The sequence below is a fragment of the Labeo rohita genome, chromosome 8 (genome assembly GCF_022985175.1).
Source record: "Labeo rohita strain BAU-BD-2019 chromosome 8, IGBB_LRoh.1.0, whole genome shotgun sequence".
Lineage (NCBI taxonomy): Eukaryota > Metazoa > Chordata > Actinopteri > Cypriniformes > Cyprinidae > Labeo > Labeo rohita.
This window is the reverse complement of record NC_066876.1, coordinates 8,375,219-8,400,473: the sequence shown is the minus strand read 5'-3', so window position 1 is coordinate 8,400,473 and position 25,255 is coordinate 8,375,219. Positions and strand designations below refer to the sequence as shown.

Here is a 25,255-nt window from a genome sequence, read left to right as displayed (position 1 = left end):
ATTTCTGTTCAAGAAGTAAACTTCTCCTTTAAACGGTTTTAATGCATACCTGCCAGCCAATCAGACTTGAGTGTTCAGACAGACCATGGTATAATGCTTTATAATAAAAGTTAGAAAAATCTGTTTCATGGGGAAATGAAATAAGGTGGGCTCTTACTGAGCAGGAAGTGTTTGGGGTTGCAGCTGATGCACTGATTTTTTCCTGCGCCCGAGCACTGGAGACAGCTCTTGTGACAAGGCTTGCAATGTCCGTCTTTATCGGTGAACGTGTGCACAGAGCAGTCACGGAAGAACTCACAGTGCCCGTTCACATCCTTCCTCATGTTGTCTCTGCAGGTGAGGCAGGAAGACGGATGAGGACCTGAGCACGTCAGGCAGGACTTGTCACAATCTAAAAAAACAGACATATTTGGTGTCAGCAAACAGGTTACTTCATAAAATCATGCTAATATCCTAATCAGTGTTTGATTATTCTACTTTGGTGCTTTATTTATTATCAGTACTTTTTGTGGAAACCATCTCTTTTTTTTAAATAAAGTTAAATGAACAGAATTTATTTGAAATAGAATCTCTTTTGTAACATTCTATCATTCTTAATTATTCAAAATTATGAACAGCAGTGTTGGAAATCACATGGATCACCACCTTGTCCAACACTATCTTGTCAATCTGAGGGAATACAGCCATTAATGAAGGAGAATATGTATCGCACCTCGACACTCTTTTCCATCCAGGTATGTTTCTGGAGGGCAGCTCCAGAACAGGCACTGTCCATTGTTATGTACATATCCAAAACCACAGGAGGTGCAGTCATCTTCATCAGGTCCATCACACTCTGCACAGGCAGTGTTGCACGACGTACACTTCTTCTGCGCTACGTCTGTGAAGTACCCCTTGGGACAGTCATCGAGACATTCATCCTCATGCAGGAAGTGGTACTCATCACACGCTGAGAAAGCAGGAGAAAAATAAAGCACAAAGTTTCAGAGAGGTAATGCCAAACTTCACTGTAGAGAGAAGAAAAAGGAATCTGATAAATATGATTACGAAGGATGCATTTATTCGAACCAAACAGTAAAAACAGTAATATTATAAAATATTATTACAATTTAACTGTTTTCTATTTGAATATGTTAGAAAATATAATTTATTTATATGATTTTGCACCACAGGAATAAATTACATTTGGCTCAAATTTTTGATTTTTATAAGATAAACATGTACAGCGATGAAAGCTTAAATATTAAATGTCATGGATGAATATTTAGTGAATAATCCACTATTTTGTGGAGGGGGGTCAAAATGGCAATTTTTTCAGATTCAGAGCCAAATTAGAATGGGGTAAAATGACTTAAGAAAGATAGCATAATAATGCATTATTATGGCAGCATAATAATGTTACTTTTACACAGAGATTGGTAGTTCTATTAGTAAAATCTGTCTGTTTTAGCAATCTTTGTTACATTATGTGCCAATGGTGACCATTCAAAAATGGGGAAACGGCACTTTTCAAGTTTTTACTCCAAAGTTTGCATGCCTGTAACTCAAGATGTATGTAAGATATCTTAATGTCTTTTTAGATATTGGGTTTTAACTAACTTTCCTTTTGGCATCTTAATTTTTAAGGCCTTACATGGTTTGGTTCCAGACATATTGGAATTTCAATATGGCTGCAGGAGTAAATCGTTAAATTGTACACATTTTCAATGGTCAAAAACCACGTCTGAGGAATAAAAAGGAATGTCAGAGGAAATAAAATAAGTATCAGCGGTATACAAAGTGACTAACATTTGATTTTCAAACACTGAATATTGGTAAAATTCAACAATCTAGACATGGAGCCTCATTGAGATCCCCATATCTCTAGGACTGAATGATGTAGGGTCTTGAAAATGAAGATTCCAAAAGAAACTAGAATCTAAAATCATATTGGGAAATCTTTAATACTTCTCGAGTTATAGGCACACAAACTTTATGGCACTCATAATATGGCACTCATGGTATGTTCAATGCAGTTGTTTTGACAGAAGAAAATGAGATACATCTCTAGTTTCAACATTATTTGTTCTTCAGACATTCCTCTTTAAAAAGAAAATAGGTCTCATATTTTTGCAAACTGACCCACATTTGGTTTTTGACCACTGAAAATGTGTACAATTTAACGATTTACCCCTGGAGTCATAATGAAATTCCAACATCTCTGGAACCGAACCATGCAGGGCCTTAAAAATGAAGATGCCAAAAGCAAAGTTTGTTGACCCAATATCTAAAAGGGCATTAAAACACCTTCCATACTTGCAGACTTGCAAACTTTGGAGGAAAAACTTTAAAAAGTGCCGTTTCCCCATTTTTGAACGGTCACCATTGGCATATAATGCAACAAAGAATGGTTGAGTTGACACGGAATGACCCATTTTAAAATAAATTAAAATACAAAGCAGTTATTTTAAATTGTGATCTGATATCTGTTTTACTTTTGATCAAATAAATGCAGCCTTGGTGAGCATAATAGACTTCTTTCAAAAATATTTAGTTATTATTTAATGTTTAATATTTCATTTTTGACCAGTAGTGTAGGTGTGTAGAAAATCACTTGCCTGGGACAACGGTAAATTACACAGTTTAGAGGTTATTATTATAAAATGTCAGTCAGTGATGAATAATGTTAAGAGCCTCACCACTGCATTTGTCCATTTGGTCACATTCGGCACATCCGTTTGGACAACTCTCACATACTTCATCCTTAATAAAGTGGCCTGAAGGGCAGTGATGCACACAGGTGTGTTTGAAGCGCACATAGCCTTCTTCACACTTCAGACAATAATTGACTTCTCCCTCACATGAAGCACATCCCTCAGCACAGCTGTGACACTCACCGGCCTCTGGGTAACCCCTGCGACAATGACACATGTTATATGATGCATGGTAATGTATGGCTGTGTTCTAGTTCACATACTTCAACTAAAAGCTGGTAACTCGCTGGTGATGGTACATATTTTTGAGTTTGAGTTTGCTACACAATAACAGTCTTGATCCGCAGAACCATGCGTCATGCACTTTAAAATGACTCATTACATAATTTTTAGAAATTAAAAAATATAACAGAACACAAAAAAACTAAACAAAACAAAAAAACAAATAAAATGAAATGTAATTAAAGTAAAAAACTGCATTTTCTCTGCAACTAAAATGTTGACTGTTAAAATACAACTAAATAGGCCAAAGATGTTATAAAAAATAAAATATTTTCTTTCCTTACTAAAATAGTATTAAGTATTATAAATTAATATATGGGTGATATAGTACTGCACAATAAAAGTCTGATCTGCAGAACCATTTGTCCTGTACTGTCATTACTTTAAAATTTTAACAACAAAAACAAAACCCAACAGAACACAAAATGTGAGAAAGGAAAAGAAAACAAAAAAAAAAACAATAAAATAAATAATTAAATAAAAATAAAAATAATTAAATTAAATTAAAATAAAATAAATAAAACAGATAAAAATGTTGACAATGTTAAATTATATAATATAAAAAAACTGCATGTTCTCTATAACTAAACTGAAATATTAAAAAAAAACTAAAATAAAACAAAACATACAGTAACAGTCAATAGTTTTTGAACAGTAAGATTTTAAGTTTTTTTTTTTTTTTAAGTCTCTTCTGCTCACCAAACCTGCATTCATTTGATCCAAATTACAACAAAAACAGTAAAATATTTTTAAATATTTTCACTATTTAAAATAACCGTATTCTATTGGAATATATTTTAAAATGTAATTTATTTCTGTGATTTCAAAGCTGAATTTTTAGTATCATCACTCCAGTCACATGATCCTTCAGAAATAATTCTAATATTCATATTTGCTGCTCAAAAACATTATTAATTATTATTCTGAAAACAGCTGATGAGAATTTTTGATGAGAATATATATATATATATATATATATATATATATATATACACACACACACACACACACACACATATACACACACACACACACATATATACACATATATTTATTTATATATATATATATATATATATATATATGAATATATATACACACACACATATATATATATACATATACACATACATATATATATATATATATATATATATATATATATACACATATATACATATATACATATACATACACACACACACGCACACTTTTGAACGCTATAGTACATAATGTTACAACAGATTTTTATTTCAGATAAATGCAGATCGTTGGATCTTTCTATTCATCAAACAATCCTGAAAAAATGTATTCAGCTGTTTTAAATATTGATAATAATAATAATAATCATTTTTTTATTTTTTTTTACACAAATCAGCATATTAGAATGATTTCTGAAGGATCATGTGACACTGAAGACTAGAGTAATGATGCTGAAAATTTAGCTTTGATCACAGAAATAAATGACATTTTAAAATATATTCAAAGAAAGCAGTTATTTAAATAGTAAAAATATTTCAAAATTTTACTGTTTTTGCTGTACTTTGGATCAAATAAATGCAGGCTTGGTGTGCAGAAGAGACTCCTTTAAAAAGGACGCAGCCTGTTTGTGCATGAGACCATGCGAATGAACATGTAGCATTCTATGTGTTCTGAAAGAACATTTTTCACCTTTTACACTCAGCAACACATTTGCCATCCAGCAGGTAGAGCGAACCACCATCTTTGCATTTCAGACAATGATGAGCATCCCGACACGTCAAACAGCCTGCTGAACAGTCTTCACATCGCCCACTCGTTTGGTTTGGGTGAGTTTCATGTGGACAAATGGACACACACATCTGGCTGTTGGTGAGAAACATGCCTGTGTAGACACACAAACATGCATGTAGATTCCAGCTGTCAACATAGAGATTACTTAGTACATTCATAATGTCCTTCTGCACATACATACTGACAAATATGTAGACTGAAGACACTACTGAAGTTCACTTACCGTCCTGACAGGAATCACACTGCTCTTTTCCATTCCCTGAACAAGTCCAACAGGAGGAATCACACTGCTCACAGTCAGACTGACCTGCACACACACACAAAATAACACTCATTTTAAAAGATTCACAGTGCCTTTAAAATCAATATAATATAACTAAATTATTAAATGAATTTCAGAATATAAACATTTTGTACTGTTTAGGAATTTTCCATCGGGACAACTGATCTTGCTTATGCTGATGCATTGACCCTTGTCCAGAAACATGTCATCTTCACAGGAATCACAGTCGTTATGGTCCGGACCGCCACATGATCGACACGTGTGGTGACACGGCTCGCACTCCTGCTTCATGTCACCATAAAAACCCTCCTTACAGGTTTCTACACATGTGCCATCTGCAGAAACACATGATTTCAGTACACAGACAGTATTTGCGCAGGTAAAGGCATAAATCAAGATTTAAAATTTCACTACTGGGCTAATGCATGGATTCAAGCTGCTGTTATTAAATGACTTTAAAACACAGATTGTGAGTTTTGACGGAGTGTTATAAAACTTTACTATCTGGCTGCATAAAACATAAAAATGTCACAAGACAGCGATAATCCAAAATTTAACACAGATAAATGATTTTAAACATTTTTTATATCTGCTTGCTCAACTTTGGTAGCCCTGAAATATACACTACCATATATGCATATATACTACCAATGAAAAGTTTTTGAACAATAAAATTATTAAATGTTTTTTAAAGTCTCTTCTGCTCACCAAGCCTGCATTTCTTTGATCCAACGTACAGCACGATCAGTAACATTTTAGAATGTTTTTTCAACTTAAAACAACTTTTTCTATTTAAGTGTATTTTAAAATATAATTTATTCCTGTGATTTCAAAGCTGAATTTTTAGCATCATTACTCCATTAGCATTTGCTTCTGATTTACTGCTCAAATAACTATTATTACTATTATTATTATTATTAATATTATGTTGAAAACAGCTGAGCAGATTTTTTTTTCAGGTTTCTTTGATGAATAGAAAGTTCAGAAGATCAACATTTATCTGAAATATAAATCTTTTGTAACATTATAAATGTCTTTATCATCACTTTTGATCAATTATATTCCTGTAATTTCTTTCTCAAAAAGATGATCGTATAATTATTTAGCTATTTTTTCTGTACTTTGGATTAATACATACACATATACATACATAAATATAACTGAAAACTGAAACAAACAAAACAAAAAACACAAAAACAAAACAAAATAGCAACATGATAATGAAAAAGAAAACCAAAAGTAAACAACTTCGAACATTTTCATTTACTGAAAAATAAAAACTAGTGGCTAAGTTTTAACAGTCTATGATAAAACATGTTTGCCCATTAACTTATGAAAATAGAACCTTAACTTATGAAAAAAACTATGAATAATATACTGAAAATGATCAAAAAATAATTAAAAATAAAAATGAACTAAATAAAATAAGACAGAAACAAAAATTAAATTAAACCATACTAACTTACAAATACTCTATATGCAATGTGTGCACATGTGTAAGTCTCCTTAAAAGCAAACATCAGATTACATGTTGTATACATAACTGGGGCATGTTGCACCAATGCTCAATGTACATTCATTGAACATTTACATTTTTTCCTGTGTAGTAATGGTGGAAATATTCTGATATGGAAGTTTTTTTTTTCTGCACACAAGACTTTAAATTAAGCATTCATACAAAAACTGCCTTTAAAACACAAACCCACCCTGAGAAATATTTACAGGAGTGTGACAACTAGTCGTGTGTTTTTCTACATCAACTGAGACAGTAAAGGAAAGCAAAGCAAATACCAGGACTGGCAACAGCATGTCTGTCTCTCCTGATATACAGTAAGTACATCAAAATGTTTCCCCAGAGTCTCCCTTAAGGGCACGTTGCTCATACAGTTAAGGCACAAAACCTGAATGCTGATACAGAATGGCATTTGAGATATGTGTTACGCCTCATCTCACCTGACAGGAAGTAGCCTTCGTCACACAGGTAACATTCGGAGGCATCACAGGTCTCACAGTGATCATCACATCGAGCACAAACCATTGACAACTTGTCCTGAAACATTCTCTCAGGGCAGATCTTGTGACAGCTCGATTTCAGCCTGCAGAAATACAACATCTCGATTATAACATTGATTATAACTACTCATGAAGACACAAAGTCAAAAACAAGAGACAGACTTACCGATAATAGTCTGGTAAACAGGCCATGCAATGCTCTGGATTCACTAAGGGAAAAAGACATACTGTTAATATCAGTGTTGGGGAGTAACTAGTTACATGTAACGGAATTACGTAATTCAATTATAAAATAAATGTAACTGTAATTAGTTACAGTTACTGAGAAAAAAATGAGTAATTAAATTACAGTTACATTTGAAAATGTTAAGGTTTTTTTTTTTTTTTCACACACACCCACATACAGATTTCATTGACTTCTTTCCAAAATTGCATTGACTGCTCTAAAATGAGACACCAATGTTTCAGGAGTTTAGGACACAGAATAAATGCTTATTCTCAACTGATTTATATCCTATTTGAGTTTATGCATATACTTTATTTTTTAAGATTATTTGTTTTTTTCCAAGCCATTGTCAGATGGCAGTGTTTCCTGTCATAATTATGCAAACATTTGATTTCAAAACCAGTATCATAGCTATTAAACTATTTATTGTTATGATTTCAAATCTATATCTGACCTCAGTATGATAGTAAATAAGTATTAGTTTACAGTATGAAGTAAATAAGAGGTGTTAAGTCTGAATTTGTGTGGCTGTGCTTTAAATTAAATTATTACACAGCTCTGTGGAATGCTTGATTCTGATTGGTCAGTCATAAGCCGGTGCTATATGCATGATGGTTTTTCTTGGTGGAAGCTTTGCGTTTTTTAGCTAATAAAGTATTAAAGCTCAATTCAATATTATGTGTACAATTTCTTAATTTTCTCAACCTGCCACTTGCTAGCAACTGATTTCTTCATGGAAGTTTTGTGTTCAAATATTTCAAAACAGATCAGTGTTTTGTGTCTAATTATCTACTTTTGTGGCAAGCAGCTGTGTAATAAGTGGGATAATGTACATCCAGCCAGTTGTTATTGCAAAATAAAGATGTGTATTATCCCTTACTTATTATAATCTTAATTATAAGATTAAAGTGGTAAAGTCTGACAGTAATCAGTGTTGAGTGCTACTGTAAGGTTAACTCTGCCTGGTTGTAAAATGTGACCCAGGACCAAAAAAAAAAGTCATAAGGGTCAATTTTTAAAAATTGAGATTTATGCATCATCTGAAAGCTGAATAAATAAGCTTTTCATTGATTTTTGGAAATTCCATTATAGTTCTTAAAAATGAATATTACTACTATTGTATTTTACAAAAAAATTACAAAATATCTTAATGATCTTTACTTAATTTCCTAATGATTTTTGGCATAAAAGAAAAATCAATAATTTTTACCCATACAATGTATTTTTGGCTATTGCTACAAATATACCTCAGTGACTTAAGACTGGTTTTGTGGTCCAGGGTCACAAATGATTAACTGTTGAAAATATTGGACATTTAGAAAAGTAATCAAAAGTAATAAGTTGCATTACTTTAATAAAGTAACTGAAAAGTTCCACTACTTATTACATTTTAAACAGAGTAACTTGTAATCTGTAACCTATTACATTTCCAAAGTAACCTTCCCAACACTGGTTAATATCTACACCCTTCTTATTACCATAATACACTCATTCAAATGACTAATTCAGAAACTTTGGAAAAGCTGATTTTTTTTTTTTCGGCAATATTATGGTAACCAACAGAGGATGACATTGCTGCATTTCAAATTCTGGTTTACTGGAGGTCATAATGCAAAAAAAAAAAAAAAAAAAAAAAAAAAAAAAAAAACAACAACTAATATTACTAAATTGTCTTATGATATTATGCAAACAACTACTTTAAGTTGCGTCTATAAATGCCTTTCACCCCTTCATTAAAAAATAAAACCGTTTAGGTTTCCGCCAAAACATTACCCTGGTGAAAAAACCAGCATATGCTGGTAGCTATGTTTTGATGCTGGGATGCTGGTTAGGCATGTTTTGGTGCTGGTTTAAGCTGGTCCTTTGCTGCACAAAACATACCAGCTACCAGCATATGCTGATTTTTTCACCAGGGTATCTACCTGAACTGCTGCATAGAAATAAATTAATATGCACAGGCACAAATGACGAGATGATATGAGTGAAAAAATGCAGTTTTTAAGCTTTAAACATCTTTTTTAGTGTTCCTCAGTTCGAATACGACATTATTCCTGCAGTACTGACCAGCAGAGGGCGACAGCGATGAACACACCGAATATGATCTGAGGGAAGATCGCGGGATTTTTGTTTTTCTAGTGACAGGAGATTTTCCAAATGTTGAGATTTCCAAAACATGAGATGTTAAGTTTCTCTTATACTTTATCGGTTTATCCTATATAAATGGGCCGAAAAGCTGCGGGCTGATGTTAGACACTTATCTGTGTCTTTACCGCTTTCATCTCGACACTGACTTTGCTGGTGAGCAGCCTACCTAAACATCATTTCGGACACGACTTTTTTGAGCCATGATGCCATATTATGCTGCCTTGAAGTGCAGCCTATGCAGGCAGCCTGCCACATTTTGAGATACAGACCAGGCATGCTCTAATTTTAAGAAATAAAACAGATGAAGGAGAGATACTGGAAACTGTGGTGAGACACACACAACCCCTATCATTTGTGCACTACACACGCATGAATCACTAGTGGGTGAAGAGCAAAAGCTGGTTAAAAATCTTAAACCATTAGTGAAAGTCTATTTTGTATTATTCTGTAAATTAGAACAAATATTTAACAGTATTTATAAACTATTAGCCTAATAATCTGAGGAAAAGTGTTTTTTAAAAAAATTAAGAATTACCTCTGTAAAGCCTGACACGTATGGTGTTTTCACAACACGTCATCAGTCGGCCATATTGGCCGCAGTGAACGTAAACAACGCCACTGAACTGAACAAAACTCGCATATCTTGCTGATTATTGCTGCTGAAAATGGTGAATTATTGTCATGTTTTGGGCTGTGCTAATCTTTCAGACCTGGAAAAACATGTAAAGTACTATAGACTGCCAAAAGTTATAACAAATCACGAGTCTGACGAAAAAAAACTGTCTGACGAAAGAAAAGCCGTTTGTGGTTGGCCAAACTAAACCAGGATTTCCAAGCAAGAATCTTGACAACATCCGTGTTTGTTCTTATTTCCAGTCAGGTAGGTGAAATATTAGTATAATATCTTAATACTGCTTGTACGCATCTTTACCACCTGTTAACTTTAGTTTGTCAGAATGCACCCTTTCCTGCTAACTAAATCATTCTCTATATGATTTAGCAGCTTCCACACATGGTTTCTGTGGTCTACACAGCATAAATTAGCAGAACAACTTATTCATTAGTACATTAACCTTGCAATCCATGCCGTTGTTTACATCCATGTAACACCAGTATGGCCACGCATCTGGGTAACTGACCAAATTGTCATGTAAGTGCAAACCCTCTATTCATATGGCCAGAAAGTAAGATGAAATTCTGATAGCTTGTAATGTAAATGAGTGCGATCTTTATAACAGCATAAACTACTCCGCGTCGGCGCGGAGAGCCTTGTGGTTAGTGCGTCAACATATACAGCGCAACTGTGTGCACGGCGACCCGAGTTCGATTCCCATCTCGAGGTCCTTTGCTGATCCCGCTCCCCTTGCTCTACCTAATACTTTCCTGTCATCTCTCCACTGTCCTATCTGAATAATAAAGTAACAAAAAGCCCAAAAAATATAACTTATAACAAAAAAAAAAAACTACTGAAAATGCATATAAATATCAATTGTCACACCATATCCATCAGTAAATGTTAGTAAATGCTAAAAATGCTTTGTTATATTTTCAATGCTCTGTAGATTTTATTATGAGGTCAAAAATTAGAATGCGACGCAATTCAATGATTGATAGATGTACAAATATACGTTCCTAAAAACCTGATGTATAATACTTGACATTTAAACATGACTTTTCTAAAAATTAGATATAATCAAGTAAACCCAAGTTGTTTAAGTGCAGTAAGTGTTAGTTTTTTAATATTACTGACCATTTAAAATAATTTCAATTAAGGATTTCACTACAAAAAGACACATGAACCACAACCTAAAAAGGGAAATGTTTTTAAAATGATATTGAAATGCCTAAAAAAGTATAAACTATCAGCCTAGTGGATTATGTACAACAGGTTTTTCATCCAAGTTTTGATCATGTTGATCTTTTACAGGCCTTGCGTTTCAAAATTTAATACAGTATGCTTTAAAGAATTAATGAAACAAAAATGGAAAATAGTGCATAGAAATTTCATTTTAAAAATGCTAAAACTATTTCCAGGTTTAATTACAAGCTTAGCCCCTACTAATATTAAACAGAATATTAAATCAGGCATTTTCAAGACATCATGCTGAGGATTTTTTTTTTTGCTGAAGACGTGATGATTGTCGTGTATACGTGCAAATAATTGAATACTGACCAGAGAGGCATTCCAGACAGCCCTCCTCACAGGGTACACAGTCTTCATAATTAGGGTTGGCTACTTCACCTATACAAGAACAAGCATCATACCAGGAGTCAGCACTTTCAAATTAGTGTCGCTAACATGGAAAAGAAAATGCATGATCCAGATGTACAAATAACCCAGATAATGTCTGTATTAGCATTTATAATAAGAGAGAAAAAAAGAGTGTGTGAGTTTAAAAGGATGGAAATGGCACTGCATGTGTGCACACAGTGGTGTGTGGGAGCCCTGGAGGCCAGAGCGCAGGACCCGTTTATACATGTCTGCCACTAATGATAAGAATTTCTGATCCCCCACTGTCTCATTTCTGCTGCTATTTCAGTCTGCAGACAAGCTCTTCCCTCATGCTCAGCTCATCTTTGACTGAGATAACAATTTGTGAAGCAGATTAGATAAACAGCGGTGGGTGTCGTGAGAAGCCAAACAACATCCATAGAGTTAGATTTACAGATATATGTAGGCTAAAGCAATTTAACAGCAAAATGAGAGAGAAGAACTTCTGTCTAATGTGGTGAATCTCATGAAAACATCCTTGTCAAACTGCATTGCAAAATCAAAAGATAAAAGTTAATTTTTTTCTATTTTTAAGGTCCGTTAGCATTTTATCACACTGGTTTCATGACAATTAGTACAGTATCCCCCTTTTGAAGTTTTATCTATTAAGTCATCTAATGATGACTTAATAGATTCATAATTTAATAGATTAAAGCATAATTGCATTTTTTTTGCTTCACAGTATACAATTACCATGGAAGCCCATTTCCACAACTGAACAAAAAATTAAAAAGGCTTAAAAAGGTGTAAATTTTTTTTTCCTCAAAACTGCAGATTTATGTCTCTCTTACACTTTACACCTTTTAAAGTCTTTTTAAAAAAAAAAAAACAGTAAAAATGTACTATTTCTCAGAATTCTGAGGGGAAAAAAAGTCAGAATTGTGAGATATAAACTTGCAATTTTGACTTTTTCTCAGAATAGCATAATTATAAACTCGCAACTGGGAGTTATAAAGTCAGAATTGCAAGATATCAACTCACAAATCTGACTTTTCTTAGAATTGTGAGATATAAACTTGCAATTCTGAGGGGGAAAAAAAGTAGAAATTGTTTTTATTTCTCAGAATTCTGAATTGCGAGAAATAAACAGAATTGCAAGTTTATTTCTCAGAATTGTCTCGCAAATCTGACTTCATAACTGTACAGACTTCAGTCTGTAATTCTGACTTTATAACTTTGTATAACTAAGTCTGAAATGCGAGATGTTGCAGTTGCAAGAAAAAAAAAGTCAGAATTGTGAGATAAAAAGTTGCAATTACCTTTATGTTTTTTTTATTATTATTCATTGGTGGAAACGGGCTTCCATACATTACTACTTTTATAGCAAAATGAATACTTTAATTCAGCAAGCATTCATTAAATTTATGAAAAGTAGAGTAAAGACTCCTGAAAATACAAAACTCCATTTAAAACAACAATGCTGTTCTTAGAAATGTTCTGTTCATCATAAAAACGCTGAAAAAATTCAAAAATTTTAATCTGCACAACTGTTTTTAACATTGCTAATAATAATAAATGTGACACTTAAGACTAGAGTAATGAAGCTGAAAATTCAGCTTTGCATCACAGGAATAAATTACATTTTTTTAAAAAATAGCTGTAATTTTGACTATTTTCTTTATGTTTTTGATGCATTTTTGATGCCTTGATGAACAGAGAATATTTTTTCAAAAAGATTTTAAAAACCTTACCACCCCCAAGCTTTTCCAAAAAAGCAGTACAACAAATACTAACTTGATGTATAAACACATTATACATTATCATATATCAGAAATACGATATGATAATTTCTTGACAGGTTTTGTGAGATTCCCATTGGGAACATTATGTTGAGAAATGCTGGCAAAAAAGCAAACACAAAAACATTTTGGCAATGACAGTGTGTTTTTTACACTGGGCCTACAGCTCATCCGCTAATTAAATTTTCGGAAGAATTTTCAAACCTCACACATTCCAAAAAAAAGAGTAACCAGAATGTTAACATCGCAAAAAAGAAACATGGAACAGCCAAGCAAGCAATCGAGAACATTCTAGAAGATTTATGATGCAACTGACCCAATCCACACTTTAGTTTGGAACATGTCCCGTCTTTGGGGTAGTAGAAGGGGGTGCAGTGGAGACAGTGGCCTGTTGAAGTACACACAGTGCAATTTAGAGGGCAGGGATCACATGTTCCCTTTGAGGAATGGGAATAGCCCTCTGGACAGCTTTCACGACACTCCCCTTCAAAGAGGTACCGCTCCACTCCGAACCTATCTGTGTGAAAACAAAGAGAATAAAATCAATGTTAAGAGTTTGCATTTGTCTCTGCTATGTGAGGCAGTCGTGACTCAGTTTACCTTTGCTACAGCAACTACATTTGTCAGGTCCCGTGTCTGTACATTCGAGGCATGTGTGGTGGCAATGATGACACTGTCCATCCCTTTCAAACTTCCCAGAACCACAGGAGAGTACACATGTCCCATTATCAAAAAGCCTGGCAATGAATAAAAAGTGAAATCTCTCCCCACACAGCGCACATCGTGTCTCACTGTGGCTTTATTTGACTGTGGTTTTGTGAGAAATGAGTGATTTGTGACCATACCTGGTGATTGGGCAGCTGATGCAGTCTGTACTCTCAGGTCCAGTGCACTTTGAGCAGGATGAGGAACACAGTTCACATGTATCATGCTTGTTTAAATACTCCCCTGACAAAAAATACAGACAAAACATCAGCCACATAAAGATCCATAAATAGAACATCCTACTTTATCTAGTGTACGTAGACACTAAAATTTTAATTAGCAGTCGTTTCATGCTTTGTTCATGTTGCTTATTACGTATGTAGCATTACAAATAACAATAACAAAAAATTCCCTGAAGCCATGTTTAAAAGAGTAGGAAAACAGAAACAAAACAAGCAAACAAAAAAATTAATAAGCTAATTAAATAAATACAAATAAACAAACAAGCACACAAACGAAACATGAAAACAAAAGCAAATTAAACCCAAAATAAGCATATTAAACAAATACATACAAACAAGTAAACAAACAAGAAAATTAAACATGCAAACAAAACAAAAGACAAATACAGACAAACAAGTGAATTAAACAAGCAAACAAAAAACAAGCAGATTAAACAAACACATGCAAATGAAACAAGCTAACGAAACAAACACATGCAAACAATCAAGAAAATTAAAAACAAAGCAAACAAAAACAAATGCATGCAAACAAACAAGCAAACAAAACGGATACATACAAACAAGCAAGCAACTGAAAAAGAAAAGAAAATAAGCAGTTTAAACAAAACAAGCACACAAACGAAACAGGAAAACAAGCAAATGAAACGCAAAATAAGCCGACTAAACAAATACATATAAAACAAGTAAACAAACCAGAAAATTAAACAAGCAAACAAAGCAAAAAAACAAAAATGAATTAAACAAGCAAACAAACCAAACAAAACAGCAAGCAGATTTAACAAACACATGCAAACAAGCAAATGAAACAAGCTAACGAAACAGAAATACATGCAAACAACAAAATTAAACAAATGAAACAAAAACATTTGCATGCAAACAAACAAGAAAACAAAACAAATACAAACAAGCAAGCAGCTTAGACAAAACAAACAAAAGAACCATGCTGATTAAATAAATACAAATAAGCTAACAAAACAAACAAGCACACAAATTAAAGAGGAAATCGAACAACTGAAACCCAAAATAAGCAGACTGAAATGCACACAAACAAGTAAAAGAAAATAAAAGTAGTAAACAAAACAAATTAAACAGATTAAAAAAACATGCAAATGAAAGAAAACACACAAATAAAACAAGCCAACAAAAAAAAAAAACAAGAAAATCAAACAAAAACAAATGCATACAAGGCAAACGAAACAAGAAAAAAATAGATTCAACTACAAACAAGCAAAAAAGAAATTAGCAAATAAAACAAGCTAACAAAAAACAAATACATGCAAACAAACAAGAAAATGAGAAGCAAATGAAAAACAAATTTACAAAAGACAAAAAAAGAAGCAAACAACAAATACAGAAACAAGCAAACAAAACAAGCAGATTAAACATACAAACAAGCAAAAAATAAGCAAATGAAATAAGCTAATGAAACAAATACATGCAAATAAGCAAGAAAATGAAACAAGCAAACAAAACAAAAACAAATACATAACGCAAACAAAAGTACACAAAAATACAAGCAAACAAAACAAACAAGAACAAATAAAAACTAATAAGTATATACATACAAAAAAGAGAGAGAAGGAAACCAAGATGCTCACCTGTTCTGATCTTTAGCATTAATAAGAAAGGCTTCTTGTTGAACGATTGACCAGCTGACGTTTATGATTGCAGACAATTCAAAGCCCATGCACATGCAGGATTCATAAATCAGAACACTCTCAAAGGAAGCAAGAAAGCTCATGAAGAATGCTCTAATACAATCAGCAGGTCTTAGAAACTGAAACTTAAAAATACCTGAAAGCTGAATTTAAAAAACTAACCACATTAAAAGAAGTGATAGCTTTGTTAGTATAACCAAAACACATTTTTCACTCTCTAGGTGTCAGAATGGATCAAAACTATCCAAAAGTGATGTTATGGGAATGTGAGAAAAACTAAATACATTGAGTTAACCTTTAACCCCAAGCTAAGCAATGTATTTGTGAGATTTCCTTTAGAGTGAGCTTGACGTCTATGGCCGACTGACCCTTCAGGCGACCTCAGGCTTACGCTCTGATACACTCTATTCACTCAATTCTGACAGTCCCGAAGCAACCGCTCATGACCCTACACGACCGTAATTGAGTTGTCAATCACCAGACCTAAAGAAGAATCACTCCAAAGCCAATGTCAGTTAAATAAGTTCTCTCACTCAAAATGCTTGCATTAAACTGCAAAAATACTCAAGAATCACTAAGGTTTGTAAGATTTAAAACAGCATGTGTCACTAGTAATGGCTTTATCATGGTATTCCCCACAGCAGAGTCACAATGGTTGTGTGGGAGAAGCAAATATTTTAGAAATGTTTGTTCTAAAGGAAACGGGCCACAGGTCAGAACAAGGGGCTGTGCATATATTGTCTCTTTTAAAGTCATTGTGACCACTGCGCATTTGAGTTGACTTTCTCTCGGTCAAATGCCGAATTGTTCTCTTCAAAACAAAAAGAGTCTTTTGTAAAGAAAACAAGGAGAGGTAGAATCACTCTCACACCAGTTCACCGCAAGAATTCAACACTGAATTTCTTGAAGTCAAACTAAACAAGCGGTTTGATAACACTAGATTTCATCGAAATGAGGAAACAAAAGTAGCCCCGTTTAATCTCTGAGTCTTGTTTTTATTTTAAAGTTCATTAATAAAAAGATCAGTAAACCATTTGTTTCGTCCAGTCTTCTCTACATGATAAAACATTTTTCTTGGCCCTGACTACAACACATCTTCATCTAGACTAACTGTTCATGGCAGTTGGCTAAAAACAGAAATATAAAATAATTTTAGAAAACTCGATCATCCATTTCCCCCTTATTTCAATTGAACGTGGGTGCAAAATATATTTAAGGTTAATAGTGATAAAAATACATATATACATTAAGAAAAAACGTCGCCAGAACAGAGTAAATGTAACACATTTGAACATAGACTGATTCTCCTATATAACATTAGTTATGTAACGTTGCATGTATTGAGTTCGCAGAAAACGTACAATCATACTACAACTTTTTTTTTTCCCGTGTCATGAATACACAATTAGCATGAGGTGGCTGGACAATCCCATGCACAAAACACATTTGAACTATGACCATTTATAAATCTTTTCCATAAATAAAAGGCTACGTCATCTTAAACCACATCATTCATAAATAAAAGACATAGAAATCCCCTTAACATTGAGCAAAAGTGGATTGGTCAAAGATGTCCTTAATGAATGTAGAAGTCTAATTTGTGTTGTGTAGTACTTTTAGTATAACTAAACATTTCACCTCGTTTCTGACCTTTATTAAAACGTAATATACTCCCCTCAAGTATTTAGTTTTTTTCCGTTTCCCAAAATACTGCAATGTGGACATACAGTAAATATGGCCGATGAAAATACTTGTTGGACCCAAATGCGAATTCAAAAACATTCTCTAACAAATCCATTATGTCAATAGCACCAGTTACGTAAGTGAATCACAGACCTGGGATAATAAACCATTTTAGGTGGCCAAAGTTGATTAACTTTTGCGTGGTGAATCAATAAAATATAAATAGTACACTAAACGCATTTATTTCAGGCCGTTGACCCTGAACTACCCGGACATGCGACGTGAAATGCATTTTTTTGAAATGGCGAGATATAAAAATGCAAGTTTAGGGATAAGATAAAATGAATTAAAAGTGTTTCAAACCTCATTTCAGCTACAACGACCTAAAACCTGTACTTCAGCCCAGTCAACCGTTCTCCAGGGCGCACTAACTTACGTTTAGGTTTCACGAAAACCTATTTTCCCACTTATGCAACGATGATGAAACACAAACACACACGCACGCACACAAAAACAGATATGAGATATGAGCCTGAGGTGAAGAATTTCTGAACAGTGAGACCACCTGACTAAACGGCAGGTCGTTAGTGTTAGTACAATACTCGTCGCTTCGGAAAGTACTTCTTGTACCTTGTACCTCCAGCTATCGATTTGACTGCAGTCGTGAAGGTCAGTGGATGAACCTGTGCTATGGTTTACGCGTCCCTTTGCTCACAGAGGTCTTGCTGAAACTCGTAGAGGTTCTCTGAGTGCGCTTTATTCAGAATATGCACAAACTGGCTTTGATCATTGTTGTCATCATCATACGTCAAACCGTGGAAAAATAAAGAACCGCCGCGTCAACGCTCAGCATGTCGCTCCAAATTCTTCTCTTGGACCCCAAACGAAGAAAAAGGTACAAAAATTTGGCATCCATGCTTTGGTCACAAAATACTGACATGTATGATTTGCTGTTTATTACTGATCCCAGTCGCACCACCCTGACAGCTTCTGTCGCCACACTCTCGCACATACGCGCACACACACACATACACAGACACACAGAGATAAAGGTAGGTTTGTTGTAGTTCTGGCATCGGGAGAACCTCACGATGTAGTCCCATATTCGAGGTCCCCGACTGGAATATAAATTAGCGGAACGTGAGCGGTAAGTGGGGCCGGAAAAGTTCCTTCAGCCCTTTAGAGAACATGTTCTACAGCACAGCTGCTGCAGAACCTTCCTCTGGCACAGATTGTTCTTTTTCACTAGCACACAGAAACTTCCCTCAGCCCACGATTCTTCATTTGCTTTCCAGAGAGCAGGAAGAGGAGATAGGAGCAGAGAGACAGCACGCGATTGGGCGGCGGACAGGAAATGATGCGTAGCGGGTCACGGTGACGGGCAAATGTTGTTTTGGTGGGTTTATTTATTTTTGTTTTATAATCCAGTTGATTGTGCGACGGAGGAGGATATCCAGGTGTGATTGGGATCCAGGATGGAAAGATTTGAAAGAAAGATCATTGGGAAGAAAAGGAGAATAAACATTTAGAAAGTGCTTAAAAATCATATTTACAGTGTCACAGGTTGACAGAAAAAAGAACAGACATTACACTCCAGTGCAAAAATGTAGCCCATATTGAACTCAAGGTTCCCCAAATTCACTAGCAGTTTTTGAGAATAAATTGGCCTAAAATGTTTGGGCACATCTCACCACAAAATCAAAAGAAAGATATCAAAAAATTATATTTTGCATAGTATTTTTAAATATTATTTGGATAATTTTAATAGAAATTTATTTAATGGTGGTATGACTTTTAAAAAATATTTTATTATAAAAAGATTATAATAAACAGGATCTAATCAGAACCACTATTGAGAATCATGGAAATTACATTTTTGAAAATTTGGGGTTACTAAGATTCATTCATCAAGGATGCATGAAATTGATTAAACTAGTACTAGAGTAGACTTTTATATTTTATATTACTACAAAAATTATATTTGAAATAAATGCTTTTGAACATTCTACTCATTAAAGTATGCTGAAAAAAATTCATGATAACCATAAAAATTTTAGGCATTACAACTGTTTTCTGTAGATATTTGTTGCTGCTGCTTTAAAGATTTAAAATAAATAAAAAAAATATATATATAATTAAATAAGTTAATTGTGACCTTTTATCTCACAAGCCTTTCTTCCAATTTCAAGGTTTTATCTCAAAATTCTAAAATTTTGCAGAATTCCAAGATATAAAATTAGAAATGCAAAAATTAAAAACTTAGAAATGGGAGATAAAAACTTACATTTGCACACACACACACACACAAATTAAATTTAATTCAGAAACAATAAAAACAAATTTTGAGACGTAAACTTAGAATTGTGAGAATAAAAAAAAAGAATTAAAAAATTAAAAAGAAGAATTTTTTTTTTTTTTTTTTTTTAAATGAGCTTTCATAGTTTACAACATTGATAAATCTTTCAGAAGTTGGCAAATCAGCATTTCTGAAGCATAATGTCACTGAAGACTGGAGTAATGGCTACTGAAAATTGGGCTTTGCATCTCAGGAATAAATTATATTTTAAAATATATTCAAATAGAAAACAGTTCTTTTAAATTGTAATTATGTTTTTAAATTATAATTCTATGTTACAATATTAATGTTACTATATTTATCATCAAATATATGCAGCCTTGTTGGGCATAATTGAAAACAATTTGTACTGACCCCAAACCTCAGGTGAACCAAGTAAAACATTCACATGCAGCCCAGAATAAGAATTTGGCAGTAAATGTGCTTGCTTTTGGGGAAAAAAAATAAAAATAAAAGTAGTTGCAAAATATAATTTTCTTTTTACTTTGGGGTGAAATGTAACCCGGCACATCTTTCCAACATCAGAAAAACAAAATAAACAGACCATGATTTCAACCCCATGCAAAAAAAAACAAAATATTTTGTTGCACAAAAGATTCAGATCACAATCTGGAGGAAAGAAACCTCAAAATTAAGGAGCTACCCAAAAGCTAGCATGGATGAATCTGCAGTACTCACCATCTTTGCAGATGGTGCTGACGACACACACACCGTTTTCCAGATTATAGCCGCTCACGCAGATGCTACAGTTCCTCTCCCCAGGCCCTGCGCAGGCGTAGCAGGTAGGATCACACCTGCAGGGACAATCAAAGCCGTGATGCATCGTTACCGCTTGAAAAGTAAACACTTTATCAGATGTCACGTTTAGCAGTAAAATACTGACTTTTGACAGGACTTCTGGACATCTCCGTTGTCTGTTGTTTGTTCTGCCAAGTAATATCCCACATTGCAGCTGGAGACGCAGCGCCACTCCTCAAAGTAATAGCCCGGAGCGCACTCATTACACGCTTCCATGCCAGTTCCTGAGCACAGGGAATACCGTCATGTTCCCAAAAAGCCAGACCGCAAATAATTTGGAATACACTTTGGAATGTACACACTTAGAAACATTCTTCCTGAAAGGGTTTCCTCTGAGAATCCTTGGAAGCCACTGACAGTAGTATATTAGTTACGAAAAACACAAATATCTTCTTGTTTGTAGGGAAGCCGATCTTAAAAGGCATATCAAGAATTCATTCTCTGAGCTGTTGAAAACTGTATGGAAGCCCATTTCTGCCATATACAAACATAAACAGTATGAGATACTAATTTTGAATTATGAAATAAAGTTGAAATTTATAGTCAAAATGATGACATGCTAAGTCATAATTATAACGTTAAAACCGAGAAGTGAAAATGATGACAAAAACTAACACGTCAAAATTATGAGTCATAATTATGAGATAAAATTTACGTCAAAATTTCGACATACGTCAATTATGAGTTGAAATTGACGTCAAAATTACATCATACTAAGTCAATTACGAGACAGCTGATATTGACAATTCGAAATTAACAAAAACTGGCATACGTCAAAATTGAGACATACTAAGTCATAATTGTGAGATAAAGATGAAATTGACATCAAAATTTTGACATACTAAGTCAATTACAAGATAGAGCTGAAATTTACAATTCGAAATTGACAAAAACTAGCATATGTCAAAATTGTGACATATACTGAGTCATAATTATGAGACAAAGTTGAAATTGACATGTCAAAATTATGACATACTAAGTCAATTACGAGACAAAGCTGATATTGACAATTTGAAATTAACAAAAACTGGCATACGTCAAAATTGAGACATACTAAGTCCTAATTGTGAGATAAAGATGAAATTGACGTCAAAATTATGACATACTAAGTCAATTACAAGATAGAGCTGAAATTTACAATTCAAAATTGACAAAAACTAGCATACGTTAAAATTGTGACATACTGAGTCATAATTATGAGACAAAGTTGAAATTGACATGTCAAAATGGACAAAAAGTCAATTACTGGACAAAGTTGAAATTAACAAGTCAAAATGGACAAAAACTGAAATTGACATCAAAAATGGACAAAAACTGAGTCATAATTACAGGACAAAGTTGAAATTGACAATTCAAAATGGACAAAAACTTAAATTGACGTCAAAATTACAACATACTAAGTCAATTACGAGACAGTTGAAATTAACAAGTCAAAATTGACAAAAACTGGCCTACGTCAAAATTACGACATACTAAGTCAAAATGATGAGATAACGTTGAAATTGAAAAGTTGAAGTTATCTAATAATTGACTTGTCACAATTTTGACATGTCAGTTTTTGCCATATTTCGACTTGTGAATTTCAACTTTATCGTAATTGATTTAGAAAGTCAGTTTTTGTCATAACATTAAAATAGATCATAATTATCATAATTATAATAAAGTTAAAACTGAGAAGTCATAATTATGACAAAAAAAATGACGTCAAAACTATGACATACAAAGTCATTGCAAGTCATAATTTTGACGTCAATTTGAACTTTTTCATAATTATGACTTAGTATGTCATAATTTTGACTTGCGTCAGTTTTTGTCATAATGTCAACTTTACAAAAAAAAAACTAAGTCAATTACAAAAAGCTGAAATTGACAAGTTGAAATTGACAAAAACTGATGTCAAAATTATGACTACTAAATCAATCACGAGATAATTTCAACTTCTCAATTTCAATGTTATCTAACAATTGACTTGTCACAATTTTTACATCAGTTTGTCATCAATTTGACTTGTCAGTTTCAACTTTATCTCTTAACTGACTTAGTATGTCATAATTTTGACTTACGTAGGTTTTTGTCATAATTCCAACTTTATGAAAAAACTAAAGTCAATTTCGAGATAAAGTTTAAATTGACAAGTCGAAATTATGACAAGTCAATTATGGGACAAAGTTGCAATTGACAAGTCAAAGTTATGACAAAAACTGACATGTCAAAATTATGACAAACTCATAATTATGAGATAAAATTTAAAAGTCCAAATTATGACATAAAAACTATATTATAACTAAAAATTATGACCTACTAAGTCATTTATGAGATAAAGTTGAGATACGTATGAGACAAACTGAGAAAATTATGACCAAAAACTATGAGTCAAAATCAAGATAGTTGAATCTGAAGTTAAAATTGACAAAAACCCATAAAAGATTAAAAAAATTAAGTAAAAATCATAACGCTGTCATAATCATGAGATTAATAATAATGACATTGTCAAAATATCTTAATTTAGACTTTTTAACTCAATGACACTGTATGTCCATTTCAATGTCTCATTATCACTTTAGTATGTCCATTTTGACTTTTTGTCTCATATTTCAGCTGTTTTATCTCATAATATGGATATTGTCTCATATTTATGACTTACTACCTCATAATTTTGACTTTTTATATCATAAAAAGCATAATAATTTACAAAAGCATGATCTTTTTTCTTATGTGGTAAAAATGTGCTTCATTGGATTAGGGGTCGACTCAAAAGGTCCTTTACAACCGTGTTTATTACTTTAATTACCATCCCAGAAGAACTTTAATTCACCCTAGTGACTTGAACCAGAAAAGCCTTTTGCGAGTAGTAATTCTTTGAGAATTAGTAGCGAGTCATTGCAAAAAAAAAATAGTTTAAACAGATGTGATCATCATTGTAAGTGTACACGTGTACATACATCAACTGTTGTTAAAATCTGGGTCAGAATTTAAGAAAGCAACAGTAATTGTGCTGGATAGACTATATTCAGAAACTAAGCACTGGTTGTTCTGCAAAGCCTTAGTAATTAACTGCAATTTCTGGACACTGGAGAGAACAGCGTTGACGTAATAGTCTCAGCAGGCACTTCACAGTCTTGTTAAGTCTACAACTTCAAAATGACATCATACTGTGCATCTTTTTTGTGCCCAGGATGATTACATACCAGGATGATTTAGCCAATCAATGTTCTCTCCAAAAGAATATAGAAAACGACTACTGGAAGTTGTATTTTATAGGATTACTTTTAAGGAAAAGATCATAATCAAAGCCTACTGCAAACCTGAATGAAAAATGAAGCACTACAAAAACAGGTAAAGTGTTTACCTGCACAGGTGGCACAAGTCGAGTGGCACTTTTCACATGCTCTTCGGTGCCCATTATAATAGGTGCCAGGTTCACAGCTCAGCTGACACTTATTTCCCTGTAGACTAGCAGGAAAAGACAAACAGAAGCACAGAAAAAGAGGGAGAGACAGAATGGAAGAGGCAATTATTCAAAGGGGTTCAACGCTGAGACTTATTAAAAAAGTTATTTTGTACACTTTTGTTTTAAAACGTTGAGATGAGTCTCCAAGGGGGCGCCAGAGTACATCAGGAAAAAAAAGGAGAGTAAAGAAGTAAACGCTCATGAAAAATTAATATTATTATTGTTGCTGTGCAAAATAATAATTATGACGACCGCAGTTGGGCTAAAAACGCAAAACATTTAGGCATTGAGGTTCTCATCCAGGGGCCCAGGGTCCACTAGGGGGCCTCAGCAAACTTCCAAGAGGGCCACAAGATGATTTAAAATGATTTAAAATAAGACAAAACAAGCAATAAAATAAGCTAAAACCAAAAAAATAAATAAATAAAAATATCAACGACTGTAACCTGGCATCATATTTCTGATTTCATCATAAACTGTCATTTCAAAACACAGGTCTTGGAAAATCTGGATATATGAGGACATTTGAGTTTAATAAACTAATTAATTAAAGTAATTTTTCCAATTATGTCAAGCTCTAAAATATTTTATTTGGTTGAAACTTGTATTTGTGAGTAGAATTTAAAAAAAGAAAAAACTTTAAATCACAAATGACTAGAACAGTCATAGAATTTAGTTGGTGTAAAAATGTAAACCCTGAAGAAAATATTTTTTATTTTTATTAATTGGACTAAATGAATATATTCAATCACCTGTTACAACACTACAACTGCATTTTAGTCCCACATTAAAAAATGTAAAATTACAAGATTAAACTCGTAATAATTTGAGAATATAGTCAAGATATTTCGAGAATAATGTCGAAATTATGAGAATTCAATCGAGGCAGTCGAGTCGAGGCAAGTTATAATATTTTGAGAGTATAGCTTGCGCATG

At 33.3% G+C, this 25,255-nt stretch overlaps 1 protein-coding gene across 3 annotated transcripts in view; it reads right to left on the bottom strand.

Annotated features, from left to right (window-relative positions):
- The window catches only part of pcsk5b (proprotein convertase subtilisin/kexin type 5b), an 81,425-nt gene that overhangs the window by 8,044 nt on the left and 48,126 nt on the right, over positions 1 to 25,255 (bottom strand). The window contains exons 18-32 of one of the 3 annotated variants that reach the window (XM_051117069.1): positions 24,218 to 24,321; positions 20,954 to 21,092; positions 20,749 to 20,864; positions 14,272 to 14,374; positions 14,027 to 14,163; positions 13,743 to 13,943; positions 11,589 to 11,657; positions 7,211 to 7,253; positions 6,985 to 7,127; positions 5,166 to 5,366; positions 4,972 to 5,055; positions 4,647 to 4,839; positions 2,679 to 2,893; positions 713 to 949; positions 158 to 391 (exon numbers count right to left, since the gene is read on the bottom strand). In XM_051117069.1, coding sequence (XP_050973026.1) covers positions 158 to 391; positions 713 to 949; positions 2,679 to 2,893; positions 4,647 to 4,839; positions 4,972 to 5,055; positions 5,166 to 5,366; positions 6,985 to 7,127; positions 7,211 to 7,253; positions 11,589 to 11,657; positions 13,743 to 13,943; positions 14,027 to 14,163; positions 14,272 to 14,374; positions 20,749 to 20,864; positions 20,954 to 21,092; positions 24,218 to 24,321 — 2,219 coding nt within the window. Of the gene's footprint in view, positions 1 to 157; positions 392 to 712; positions 950 to 2,678; positions 2,894 to 4,646; positions 4,840 to 4,971; positions 5,056 to 5,165; positions 5,367 to 6,984; positions 7,128 to 7,210; positions 7,254 to 11,588; positions 11,658 to 13,742; positions 13,944 to 14,026; positions 14,164 to 14,271; positions 14,375 to 17,005; positions 19,002 to 20,748; positions 20,865 to 20,953; positions 21,093 to 24,217; positions 24,322 to 25,255 lie in introns of those variants that run through there. The other 2 variants (XM_051117071.1, XM_051117070.1) reach the window with 2 other exon arrangements.